The sequence below is a fragment of the Candoia aspera genome, chromosome 7, assembly GCF_035149785.1.
Source record: "Candoia aspera isolate rCanAsp1 chromosome 7, rCanAsp1.hap2, whole genome shotgun sequence".
NCBI classification, from domain to species: Eukaryota; Metazoa; Chordata; class Lepidosauria; order Squamata; family Boidae; genus Candoia; species Candoia aspera.
This window is the reverse complement of record NC_086159.1, coordinates 1,048,205-1,062,239: the sequence shown is the minus strand read 5'-3', so window position 1 is coordinate 1,062,239 and position 14,035 is coordinate 1,048,205. Positions and strand designations below refer to the sequence as shown.

Sequence of the window (14,035 nt, the reverse complement as noted above, 5' to 3'; positions counted from 1 at the left end):
CCTGACTGCAGTCAGCATCTGCAGTAATCTTTGCACCTAGAAATACAAAGTCCTTCACTGCCTCTACGTTTTCTCCCTCTATTTGCCAGTTATCAATCAAGCTGGTTGCCATAATCTTGGTTTTTTTGAGGTTTAGCTGCAAGCCAGCTTTTGCACTTTCTTCTTTCACCTTCATCATAAGGCTCCTCAGTTCCTCTTCGCTTTCAGCCATCAAAGTGGTATCATCTGCATATCTGAGATTGTTAATGTTTCTTCCAGCGATTTTAACTCCAACCTTGGATTCCTCAAGCCCAGCATGTCGCATGATGTGTTCTGCGTACAAGTTGAATAGGTAGGGTGTGAGTGTACAGCCCTGTCGTACTCCTTTCCCAATCTTGAACCAGTCCGTTGTTCCGTGGTCTGTTCTTACTGTTGCTACTTGGTCGTTATACAGATTCTTCAGGAGGCCGACAAGATGAGTTGGTATCCCCATACCGCTAAGAACTTGCCACAATTTGTTATGGTCCACACAGTCAAAGGCTTTAGAATAGTCAATAAAACAGAAATAGATGTTTTTCTGAAACTCCCTGGCTTTTTCCATTATCCAGCGGATATTGGCAATTTGGTCCCTCGTTCCTCTGCCTTTTCTAAACCCAGCTTGTACATCTGGCAATTCTCGCTCCATGAATTGCTGAAGTCTTCCTTGCAGGATCTTGAGCATTACCTTCCTGGCATGTGAAATGAGTGCCACTGTTCGATAGTTTGAACATTCTTTAGTGTTTCCCTTTTTTGGTATGGGGATGTAAGTTGATTTTTTCCAATCTGATGGCCATTCTTGTGTTTTCCAAATTTGCTGGCATATAGCATGCATTACCTTGACAGCATCATCTTGCAAGATTTTGAACAGTTCAGCTGGGATGCCGTTGTCTCCTGCTGCCTTGTTATTAGCAATGCTTCTTAAGGCCCATTCAACCTCACTCTTCAGGATGTCTGGCTCTAGCTCACTGACCACACCGTCAAAGCTATCCCCGATATTGTTATCCTTCCTATACAGGTCTTCTGTATATTCTTGCCACCTTTTCTTGACCTCTTCTTCTTCTGTTAGGTCCTTGCCATCTTTGTTTTTGATCATACCCATTTTGGCCTGGAATTTACCTCCGATGTTTCTAATTTTCTGGAAGAGGTCTCTTGTCCTTCCTATTCTATTGTCTTCTTCCACTTCCGCGCATTGCTTGTTTAAAAATAATTCCTTATCTCTTCTGGCTAACCTCTGGAATTTTGCATTTAATTGGGCATATCTCCCCCTATCACTGTTGCCTTTTGCTTTCCTTCTTTCTTGGGCTACCTCTAGTGTCTCAGCAGACAGCCATTTTGCCTTCTTGGTTTTCTCTTTCTTTGGGATGTATTTTGTTGCCGCCTCCTGGACAATGTTGCGAACTTCTGTCCATAGTTCTTCCGGGACCCTATCTACTAAGTCCAGTCCCTTAAATCTATTCTTCACCTCCACTGCATATTCCTTAGGGATATTAGTGAGCTCATATCTAGCTGATCTGTGGGTCTTCCCTAATCTCTTTAGTCTGATCCTAAATTGTGCAAGAAGAAGTTCGTGATCTGAACTACAGTCAGCTCCAGGTCTTGTTTTTACCGACTGTATAGATGTCCGCCACCTTTGGCTGCAAAGGATGTAATCAATCTGATTTCGGTGTTGTCCATCTGGTGAAGTCCATGTATAAAGCCGTCTCTTAGGTTGTTGGAAGAGAGTGTTTGTTATGCAGAGTGAATTGTCTTGGCAAAATTCTATCAGCCTATGTCCTGCTTCGTTTTGTTCTCCCAGGCCATACTTACCTGTAATTCCAGGTGTCATTTGACTGCCCACCTTAGCATTCCAGTCTCCTGTGATGAAAATAACATCTCTTTTAGGCGTGTTGTCCAGTAGGTGCTGCAGATCCTCATAGAACTGCTCTACTTCAGCTTCTTCAGCATTTGTGGTTGGGGCGTATATTTGGATCACTGTGATGTTAGATGGCTTGGCCTGAATTCGAATTGAGATCATTCTATCGTTTTTTGGATTGTATCCAAGCACTGCTTGAGCCACTTTACTATTAATTGTGAAGGCTACTCCATTTCTTCTGTGGTCCTCTTGTCCACGGTAGTAGATCTGGTGGTCATTTGATGTGAAGTGGCCCATTCCAGTCCATTTCAGGTCACTGACGCCCGAAATGTCTATCTTTAATCTGGACATCTCACCAATAACCACATCCAATTTGCCCTGGCTCATAGATCTTACATTCCAGGTTCCAATGGTGCATTGATCCTTAGAACATCAGATTCGCCGTTCACCACCGGCACCGTCGGCCGCTAGCCATCCTTTTGGCTTTGAGCTAGCTGCGTCATCACGTCTGGGGCTAGTTGAGCTCATCCTCTGTTCCTCCCCAGTAGCATTTTGACCCATCTTCTGACCTGGGGGTCTCATCTTCCGATGGTATACCGACGTATCTCTGGTTGTACCGATCCATTTAGTTTTCACGGCGAGAATACTGGGGTGGGTTGCCATTCCCTTCCCCAGGGATCGCATTTAGTCTGACCTCTCTGTCCTGACCTTCCCGTCTTGAGTGGCCCTTCACGGTTTAGCTCATGGCATCACTGAGTTGCTCAAGCTCCAGCATCACCACAAGGTAACGATCCTTTGCTGAAGTTTTGATAGATAGATAAATAAATAAAATATTTCTACCCTGAGCAGAGGTGGCCTCCAGTGGACTCTGAAAAAGAGGTGGGCCCGCAGAGCAGAACCTCCAAGCCTGAGATCAGGGAGCATCACCGGGCTGCCAGGTGCCAAAGGACCCATTCACACAGCAGCAGCTCCTGCAAGAAGTGGGTCTGGGGGGGGCATACCAGGCTGTTGCCAACCTTACAAGATACTTTAAAAACGAGAAGCCAAAGTTGCACTGTAGCAATATTTTTGTTGTAAACCACCCAGAGTCCCTTTGCTGGGAGGAGATGGGCAGTGACAAATTTGATAGATAAATAAATTAATAAATTTGGAAGGGTTTTGGACCCAGAAGTCCCTAATAGGTGAATAAATCTCTGTGTGTGTGTGTGTGTGCAGGGGCGCACCGCTTTTGCTGCTGCCCAATTGTCCTTCGTCCCAAGATATCTCTATACGAACGTTAGTGCAATCCTTGTCTGGGAATAACTTGGACTCACAAGAAGGTATCCACACAAAGCTTGGCTCGTCGGGGGGGGGCAGTGTGTGGAGGGTCAGCAGCCCAGCTGTGTGGCTGAAGGGTGAGAAAGTGACCGGAACGCAGAGAACAAGGCGTTTCGTTGACCAGCCAAGGCTGCTGAGCGGCCTCATCCCTGGGCCAGCCACGGCGGACTCTTGGCTGGGGGTGGGGGTGGGGGGTGAGATCGGCAAGGGACATTGGGGGGCTTGAGTGGAGCTCTGGGGTCGGGCCTTGGGACCCAGGTCCCCCGTAGGTGGCACCCCCTTGGTTGGGAGGGTGAGGGGCGGTTCCCTGGGGCCCAGAAGAGCTTCCTGAGACGCTGCGGCTGGGCCCTTCCCAGCAGAGTGTTGAGACCTCTGGAGGGGCACTACATGTGGGGGCGGTTGGGGAGAGCTCTGCAGTCCGGAGAAAGAGAGCCCCACGTGCCCAAAGAAGGGGACGCTTAAGGTGGGCAGCAAAGCGAGGTGCCGTGGGGTGCGCAGAGGGGAAAACGCTTCAGAGGTGCTGCTGGGCCCCTTGGGAGGCGCTGCATCCGGTGATGCTGTCAGGCCCCCAGGCCGGGGTGTCTGTGGGGAGGTGACCAAGTCAAGATGGCGGCTGCAACCCTGTGCTTGAGGCCACTTCTTGACTTTCTTGAACACCCCCTTCAGACGCCTCTGGGAAAGTGGTTTTTGCTGTTTGCTTTGCTTGTGCATCCAGAAAGGACCCCTCCTGGCCTTCCCCCCCCCCCCCAGGGGTGGCTGAGAACTCTGGAAGGCCCCCCTTGCCTGTCAGCAGGCTCGGGGGAGCAGGGTGCCTTGCAAAGCTGTTCCTTCTGCTCTTGTCAGTGGGCGCTCCTCCCACCAGTCCTTTAAAGCAGGAAGGTCTGTCTGATCGCCAGGGATCCCCGAAGATCCTTCCAGAGACTGTTCTTTGCTTCCCTGAGCCTGACAGGATTCATTGCAAGTTCTCTGCCATCTTTGCAAGCAAGTTCTGGGTTGCGGAGTGTCGCTCCTCCGTGGCAAAGCTGACCTGCCGGAAGCTTTTGGCTGTTTCCACGGGGCGGGAGCTGACCTGCCTCTGGTTGCTGAGCGTGGGGCATGGGGCATGGGGCAGGTGGAGTCTTCTTGCTTGCCTGTGGAAAGGTCTCCTTATGTGCAATTCTGTAGGGGAGCGCGTGGATCCGAGCTCAGCCTTGTGCAGTGCTGCGGCATAAAGCCAGGGGGCCCTGAAATGCAGCCCCAATTCAGCCCCCGTCAGGAGGGAGTCACCAGATTCAGAAAGGAAGATCCAGGGCAGATTGATGCCTGTAGGGGGGAGGCAGCCAGATCTCCTGGTGGCCTCCCATCCACGCACTAACCAGGCCTGACCCTGCTTCGCTTTTTGGAATCGGCTGTCGGAACCAAACAAGCAGATGGAGCCAGCAAAGGCTCCCGAAGGGGCCAGCTGGTCTCTTCCTTCTAGGGCTTCTTTGATTTTTATAAGGGTTAGGAATAGCCACCGGGCCAGCTGGCCTTTTACTTGACTGAGGAAGCCGGGGGGCTCTCCTACCAACCCACCCGCAGTGCCTAAGCCCCCCCACCCCACCCCTGTCGATCTGCATCAGCAGGTATCCTTGGAAGCGGGCAGTACTCACACTGGGCTGAAGAGGGCAGCAGTGCCACACGCTCTGGCCAGGCAGCCCGTGCCACTGGGTGGGTGTGAGCCTAGAGGGGGTGAGTGTGTGTGTCTGTGTGTGTGCATGCGTGCGCTTGCACGCGCAAAGAAGCCAGGGTATGCATGCATCTCTGCTGCAGTGAGTGTGGGCACAGCACATGTGTGTGAACCGCCCTACCAAGCAGGGCTGGCTTTGGTCTTTTCTGAGTCTCCAGGATTTGGGGTGGGGGGGGGGCAAGGAAAGGGAGGGGTTCCGAGGGTGCCAACCTCAGCTTCCTCCAAGTGGCCCGCAGACCCGGGAAGTCTGAGCTGGGCGGGGGGGGTGGGATTTCAGGCAGGTGAGGCCACTTCCTCCCCGCTCCCAGAAATCCATTCCAAAGGCACGATGTGCTGGGAATGAGTCCCCCTCCCCTCTTTCCTTCCATTGAGGACCACAAGCACAGCCCCCTTCCCCCACGTGCCCCCCTTTTTTCTCCAAATGACTGACAGTTACTTAGCAACAGGGGAGGGAGGATGCCCAGGACAGCAGCCAGAGAGAAAGTCCACTCCCGGGGAACTTCAGCCCCCCCAAAAGAGGGAGCTGCTGCTGCCCGCCCTGCAGCGTGATGGATAGCTCTCTGCCCGCCTTCCCTCACTGAGGCGGGTCCACTGAACGGAGGCAAAGCCGCGCCTGGGATCAGTACGCGCTCGGCATCCACATGCAGGTGACTGAGCGGTGGGCAGGGGGGTGGGACCGGCCCCCCCCAAATCGGGGAGGAACAGGACGGCGCCTTTGCCCGCCTCGGTGCCCAGGGAGCGGGAGGGCACCCGCTGCGATGCAATGAGCGATGAGCGATGGCGACGGGCTCGGAGGAGGCCCCCTGCAGCGGCACCGTGGTGCCGACCGCTTCCCCCAGCCTCATTTTCTTGTGCTCTCTCCTGCCCAGTGACTACATCATCGAAGAGAAGGCGGCCGCCCTGCAGAAGAGGGAGCATGAAGGCTTTGGCTTTGTCCTGCGAGGGGCCAAAGGTGAGTGTCCCCCAGGGAGCTGAGGGAGGGAGCCCGCCTTCTTTTGGGGAACGGGCAGGTGGGGTGCATCTGGCACCTGAATGGCGTTTCCCAAGGGGAGTGTGTGTGTGTCCGGCGACCTGATTGTTGCCTTGAATGTCTGTGTGCTGGGGATGGGGGAAAAGGTGTGTGTCCAAGGGGGATGGTGTGTGTGTGTGTGTGTGTGTGTGTAGCAGAGGAGGTGCCCCCCCCCAACCCAGCAGGCATGGGTCTTCTCTCAGAAGCTTCTCAGGATGGACCAGCCGCCATGGCTCCATGGAGGCCTCCTGCAGACCTGAGAGAGGGGCTTCCTTTCTGGAGATGGAAATGGAGCGCCTTCCTTCTCCCTGCTCACAAAGCCTCCACCCTCTCAGCCCCCTTTGACCCGATTCCCCCCAGAGTGGCTGTATCCCCCAGCCAGGAGTCTGCCTTTGCCTGCGCCCAGAGAGAAGGTTTCCAACCTGAAATGGGGGTACGGGAGCCATCACTGTGTCAGTGGGGGGAGGAGGGGGATTGAGGGGGGAGGGACAGGAGGAGGGAGGGTGGGGGTTGTACTAAGGCTCCAGCAGGTCGCCTCTGCTGCTGGGATGGGTGGAAGAAGATGCTGGGGGTCCCTCAGTTGAGCGTTTCCTTCTTACCGCAAGGGAGATGGAGGAAGGAGGCAGTGTCTTTTCCCCTTTCCCACCCCCATTTGCACCTCTGCTCTTCACCACCATCTGCATCAGCCTTCCTTTGGTCAGAGGAGAGCCTCCCTCAGTCCCCAAACTGGCCTGGCCAGGAGCTCAGAGGGCCCCTGGTGGGCTTCCGCGGGAAGGCCTGGCCACCTGCTGACTGTTGGGGGTGCTCTTCCCTCCTGCCCCAGTGTGGGCAGGCAAAGGCCCTGGCTCCATCTGCTACCCTGGGGTGAGGAGCAGGGGACAAAGACCCACAGTGTCTTCTCTTGTCCCCCGGCCAAGCACCTTCCCCGCTAATTCCTGGGCACAGGTTGCACCTGTTGGTTTACATCCTTGGCATGGCCCTGCAACCCTCTTTGCCCCCAGAAAAGAGAAGGGGCCAGATGGCCCGGGGCTCAGCAGATCACAGCAGCCTTGGGCAGCGGGCGGCAGCAGGAGCTTTGCGTGTGGACTCTGAGAAGGACCCCTGTTCGGGTAGGGAAGGGCCGCTGTGGGGATCCTGAGCAGCCACATGGCCCTTGTGCTGAGGGGGCAGGCCATCTGAGACAGGTTCAAGGAAGGGCTGTGGGGAAGATCGGTGGACTAGGAATTGAGTCCTGCAAAGACTGACTGAAGGAGATGGCCATGAGGGAGGTGGAAGAGGATCCAGCCCCAAGGAGGACCATGGGACACAGAATCATGGATTCCCACAATAGGAGGGCAGATCCCAGGTGAATGTAGGCAGTCGTCTTCACATTAAGAGCAGTTTAACCCAGGAAACATCCTGGAGCTGTTCAAGGGGATTCCTGCATTAATGCTGGGGGGGGGGGGCGTGGTGGCCCAAATGACCCTTACCAAGGGCCACTCCTCCCTTGCCCAAATTGGCCCTGGCAACGCTTTTCTATGCCTTGTGCCCCCAGGTTGGCTTGCCATCTTCATCTAGTCCCCAGCCTATGCGGGAGATGAGCTTAGGTGGTCCTGAGATGAGCCAGGCTTACAATGGCATTTCCCCCCCACCCCCACCCCTTTGTTCTGCCACTGCCTAAAAGCAGCCACCCATAGCCTCGGGGGTTTGTCAGGGGGTTACAGTAGCGGGAACAGGGGTGAGAGGCGCAGGAGAAGGGTCTGCTGAGGACACACATCACGGGACACTTGGCGCGCTCTGCCAACTCAGGGGTGGAGGGGAGTCCAGTTCAGCAGGGGGAAAGGCCCCGATCCTAGGATCTCTGCCCCTGATCCCATGGAGAGGAGCGGTGTGAGGAGGGAGATCCTGGGATCACAGGAGCGGAAGGCCCCCGAAGGTGCCCTCCAGGGTGCCTGGCTCCCACCAAGGGGCGGAGGCGCTTCTGCACTGGGTTGATAGCGAGGGTTCGGATGTGAGTGGCAACGCCCAGCCCCGTCGCCTCTTCTGGGCTCCAAAAGCACAGGGGGCGAGAAGCAGCACAAAGGGGTCCCCACTCTGCTCTTTCAAAATGAGGGGACGAAGGAGGAGAGAGAGAGAAATGGGGCGGTTGACCTGGATGTATGGTTTAGTCCACTCATGCCACAAAGCCTTGACTTTTTTGAAAAGCCGCATCCTGGAAGATACTGTACAGGATTCGGAAGAAAGCAAACACTTCCCTTGGTAGTTTGCATATTCATGACAGGCCAGAATTTGGACCAATCAGGGCGGGAGGATCTGGAGTAAAATGCCCCTTGTTCAAAAACCCAGAGTCCCATCTCCACCCGCTGTTGTGGCTGGGTGAAGGAAGTCTTGCCTGATGTATTTTTCCAGCCAGGAAACCTAGTAGGGGGCTGCTCTGCATCCTGTTCCATAGACAGGCACTGAAGCTGTTCCAGCGGACATTGAGAGTCCCTACTTTGGACCCCCAGTTTCCCAGGAAGCACTTGGTGGCCTTCAGCAGAGTGCTCTGGGCTGGAGCCATCTCTTAGCTCTCCTGAACAACGGCAGCAACCTCCCTCCCCTCAGCGTAGCCAGAAGAGCAAGGCAACTGCCTTGCCCAAGGTTCCGGAACCACATAAACAATAAGGGGATGCCAGTAATTGCCTGGACCTCTGCATCGAGATCAGCAGGTCCAGCACGTTGCCTTGGGAGCTGAGGCCAACCTGCTAATCTTGGCTTTTCCCAGTTTTAATTAAACTTGCTTCAGCGGATTCATCATTGTTACTGGTCTCAAGTCTACCAGCCCCATTTTCTCCTTGTTTCGTCTGTGTCTTTCCTGGCCTCACACTGCTTTCCCTCAACTCTAGTTACTCCTTCCCTCCAGCTCCTTTATTTAGCTTCATTCACATAATAAAAGCATTTATTACCTACCCTTCTGCCTTAGGGCTCTCTAGGCAACAGTAAAATAATAAATGATAATCAGAAATCGTACATGTCAGAGGGAAGAAGCCAACCCCCAAATAACCCACCACGAAAAAGCCAAACAATTGTGTTCTCCCCCACCACCACCCTCCCCCCTGCCCCAGGGGTGGCTTCTAGTTATCCCACAAGGCCTCAGCTGTATAACAAGCCCAATAAATAAAATAATGAATACTCACACTATTCTTGGTCATCCCAAGAATTTTGTTTTCATCCTTTCTTGACCTCATTGTTGAGGTGGAAGGAATCGTAATTCTGTCTTAGGGAACATTGCATCCTTAAAACTGAAAAGTAAACTAAGAGAGTGTGAAACCTTGGAACTGCAGCTTCACATTCTACCTGGACCATGCAGAACGATAGAATCCAGAAACAGAAAGTGCCCTGGGGTCTGTCCAGTGCAGTGTGGCTGACCTGAGCTTTAGGATCTTATGCATTATAAAATGCTCAAGGGAGCGCACAGCACATAGAGAACCTCCGTTAATGTGCAGAAGTTTTATCCATTACAATTGTGTGTGCACGCACATGCACACACACACACACACACACACTTGCCCAGGTGATGCACAGGGATGGGGGAAGTCAGGAGTGCTCTGTAGGTGATAGTTGAATACAGGAATGGTGCATCTTCCAGCTGGACCCCTGCCCACCTTTCTTTCTATCTTTTGCCAGCCACATCCCATCAGAATTCCACCGTCGGTCACCTCAACTGTCCTTTCATTGACTGACAGGTTGGTGGGTCAAAGGTGACCTGCTGCATGGCAGTGAACTTTCTGGTCGCTATTCCAGAGTTGACGTCTTCATCTCTTCAACTGGCTCGTTCCTGAAGACATACCCATTCTTCTCTAGGGTCAAATTTTGGTCTTTCTCTCCATCTACTTCCTTCATCATTTTAGTTCTTGTAACACCCACCCCCTGCTCAAGACTGGAGCCCAATCAAAGCACACCGAACAGATGACTCTCCAGCCTTCTCCTCTGTGAATCAGTATCTGCCCCGTCGAACTGCTTGTACCTGTAAGCATATTCAAACAAAACCTGCCTTTCTGTAACGTAAATCCATTTTTCTGTATCAAATCCATTAGTCTTGCACTCCAGAATGGGAGGCAGGTTTTGTCCATCTTCTGGTGAGACGTTATTTCAGATGTTTGAAGAGGGCGGTCATGTCCTCCCCTCGGCCTTTCTCAAGGCTGGAAATACTCGGCAACTTCCATGTCTCTTCTGAGGGCTTAGTCTCTAGGCCGTGATTGTCCTCATTTCCCTTCTCTGAGTCTGTTCTGTTTCTCTGAGTCCTCCTTCACCTAGAGCAGGGTTCCTCAACCGTGGCAACTCTAAGCTGTGCGGACTTCATCTCCCAGAATTCCCCAGCCAGCAAAGCTCCACACAGCTTAGAGTTGCCACGGTTGAGGAACCCTGAACTGGAGTGTCCAGAACTGAACACAGTTTTCGAAGTGGTATCTGACCAAAGCAGGCCACAGTGGAGCTGCTACTTCCTATAATTTTGAAATCCTATTAACACAGACATGGCCTAAAGTTCAATTTCCTTCTTTACAACCACATCGTGCTGCTGTTTCATACTCAGCGTGCAATTAACTGCTATTCCACTATTTCTTTCACAAGTGTTATTGTCAAGCCATTGATGAGCACTCTTGGAGAACAGTTTTCAAGCTAACTGTGCATCTGTTTGTTCGTCTTGTTATCCAGCACACCCAGCTTGTGTATCATCATACCATGGAATATTCTGTCAAACGTTTTGGTGAAATCAAGATCTGTTTTAACTCCAGCATTCCAATAATTAATTACAGAAATTAGCCATCAAAATATGAAATACGATTAGTCTGGCAAGCTTCGTTCTCCGTAAGTCCATGCTGACCATCAGAACGTTTGTTTGTCAAGGAGTTTATAGTTCAATCTCTTCACGATTAACTCTAGAACCTTCCCAGGTATCGGTGTCAGAGTGACTGGGACCTAGTTCAGTGAAGCTTCATTTTGTTTCCATTTTGAAGATATGGACAACGTTTGTTCTCCAGTCATCTGGCACTTCACCAGTTCTGTGGGATCTCTCAAAAATAATACAGAAGGGTTTGGCCAGACCATCTGCTAGTTCCTTCAGTGCCCTGGGATGCAGTTCATTTTGTCCCGGAGATTAAAACTCTCTCAGAGTAAAGAGGTATTTACTGTTTCTATGAATCTCAGGCCTCTGCCTTCCCCTTCATCCTGCTCTTCACTATATCCTATTAGAGCACAAGGTTTTCTGCTGGAGAAGACCAGACCAGAATAGGAGTTCAGTAGCCCTGCAGTTTCTTTATCACCTGTTAGCATTTGATTTCCTCGTTGGCCGATATTCTGACTCTTTTTCTTTCCCTTTTATTCTGAACGCATCTAACAAGGCCGTTTTGTTTATTCTAAGCATCCTCCCCTAAGCGAGCTTGAGATCAGCACTTGAAAGTGGAAAGAATGCAGACACCTCCACCGTAACCCTCCCTTCCCTCCCCCAGATGTTTCAAGGGGAGCGCATGATCCTAATGCCATGAGATGTACCAGGTCCACTTCCAACAGCCTCCTGGGCTCAGAAGGAATTGCAGAAGGAAGCAGCAGCCCAATGCGCAGTACATTCCAATGGCCAGCGATGGCTCAGTCTGTGGAGGGCAACTGCTGCTGTGGCTGCTGTTGTATACTGTAGGACCCCCGGGCCTGCAAGTCTTCCTCCAGTTACCACCTTCTCCAGAAGCAGAGCAACCCACATCCAATCCTGCCTCCATCAGGTCTCCTTTCTGGAAGATGTCTTCTTCCTTCATACTGCCAGCTGCAATCGTCTACTGCAGTTGCCAGGACCTGCCTGAGGCCTCTGCCCTGGGAGTCACAGGCAACTTCATGCCCATGGAACTGTGGCTTCTGGTAGCATTTGACCACTACACTCTCTCTTATGTCAGCCTGCTTCCAAAGAGATGCATGTATGTTGTTATTGATTTTAGCATATTAAATTGATTAGCAGAAGAAAAAGTTTACTTACATACGAAAGAAAGAACAATAGACTATCAGAATTAATAATCATGCTAATAAGCAAAGAGAAGAAAAGAAGGGAAGGGAAGGGAAGTGGGGAAAAGGCCTGGAAAATTATGCTATAAGGTAGTCCTTGCTTAACGACCACAGTTGTGACCAGAATTTCAGTTGCTAAGCAAAGCAGTCATTAAGCAAATCTGACCCAATTTTATGACCTTTTTTGCAGCGGTCGTTAAGCAAATCACCGTGGAGGTTAAGCCCAGGGGGGTTGCCCCACCCTTTTCCAGGTAGCTGGGTAGGGGTGGCCCTTTCTGCACCCCCTCCTTTCAGAAGCACCCAGACCCGAGCAGGTACAAGGAAGGATCGCTCTGCCCCTTTCCTCATTTTGCCCTGTTCCAAGAGGAACAAGAGCTTGTCAGTTAGGAAGGTCATATAAAATGAAACATTAATATAATTAATGGGATGGCACTTGGGAAAATGAGCGTCGGGAGCGTACGCCCAGAGTACATGTACTCCCAGCAGGGTCACGCATGGGGTGAAGGTCATCCCAGCTGCCCAGCTAAAGCCAGCAGGCACCTGTGCTGGGCAGCAGCGATAGAGGAGGATGCTGGAGGTGGAGGATCCCTTTAGTGACAACGGCAAAGGCAACCCTTCACCTGCACGGGAGAGGGCCATGGTAAACCACTCCTGTATTTTTACCAAGAAAGCCACATGGATTTAAAATACAAAATGATTGACGATACAGTGCCAGACGATGGGCCCCTCAGCACTCAACCAGCTACTGAGGAAGAGCTGAGGATCTTTTGGAGTCCTAATGGTACTTATGATGTGGCTAAATTAAAGCCTTTGGGATGCCCAGTTGCTGATGTTGCCATACAGGAAAAAAAAGATCCGAAGCTGCAAAGACAGAATTAACGTAAGAATGTGGAATGTAAGAAGCATGAACAAAGGAAAGCTCAACACAGTGAAAGATGCAATGAAATAACTACAAGTTGACATCTTAGGCATCAGCCAATTGAGATGGACTGGGATCGGACACTTTCAGTCAGAAGATCGCACTGTTTATTACTCACAACGAAGGAATGGCATTGCTTTTACATACAGTTAGGAAGGGTATAGCAAGAACAGCACTTGCCTACAATGCAATCAATGACCGAATAGTATCGATCAGACTTCGTGGACAACCTTTTCATATGATGATCATTCAAGTTTATGCTCCAACCACCAATGCAGAAGAAGAGGTTGATGACTTCTACGGTCAAGTTCAATTCGAAATCGACAGAACATGCAAGCTCGATGTGCTGCTTGGGACTGGAGACATAACGCAAAGTTGGAAACACGAAAGACGAAAATGTAGTTGGATTCTATGGCTTAGGAAACCAAAATGAGCAGGAAACCAACTTACCAATTTCTGCCACTCCAGTGATTTCTTCATAGCTAACACTGTCTTCAAACAATTGAAATGAAGCCTGTGTACGTGGGCATCACCAGGTGGAATGCATGGAAATCAGATTGATTATATTATTGCTAAAAGGAGATGGAGGAGCTCAGTTATAGCATCAAAGGCATGGCCAAGTGCTGACTGTGGAACAGATCATGAACAGATCATGTGCATGCTCAAAGTTAAGATAAAGAAGAGAAGAAAACCAGTCAGCTTCCAAAGTGGGCATAAAAACTGTATTAATCAAAGGGGTTATCTACAGAAATATAGCAAGCATCAAGAATCAGTCAAGGTCCTAACCAAGCTATGCCAGAAAATCTGGAGAACAACACAGTGTCCAACTGATTGGAAGAGGTCAACCTACATTCAATACCAAAAAAAGGTTTAACAGAGTGTGCAAACTATCATACGGTATCTTTAATTTCACATGCTAGCAAAATAATGCTTAGGATCATCCAACACAGATTAGATCCCTACATAGAAAAGGAGATGCCAGAGGTTCAAGCTGGCTTTAGAAAAGGCCGAGGAACACCAGACATTATTGCCGATACACGCTGGATAATTGAGAAAGCCAAAGAATATCAAAAAAAAGTCAGTATGTGCTTCATTGATTATAGAAAGACCTTTGATTGTGTCAATCACATCAAGTTGTGGAATGTGCAGAACATCTCATTGCCCTCATGAGAAACTTATATGCAGTCTGGACAGAACATGGTG

General features: G+C 50.9%; 1 protein-coding gene across 2 annotated transcripts in view; it reads left to right on the top strand.

Annotated features, from left to right (window-relative positions):
• SHANK3 (SH3 and multiple ankyrin repeat domains 3) overlaps positions 1–14,035 on the top strand; it is a 262,450-nt gene that overhangs the window by 193,011 nt on the left and 55,404 nt on the right. For both annotated transcript variants that reach the window (XM_063309491.1, XM_063309492.1), the window contains exon 14: positions 5,765–5,847. In XM_063309491.1, coding sequence (XP_063165561.1) covers positions 5,765–5,847 — 83 coding nt within the window. The remainder of the gene's footprint in view (positions 1–5,764; positions 5,848–14,035) is intronic.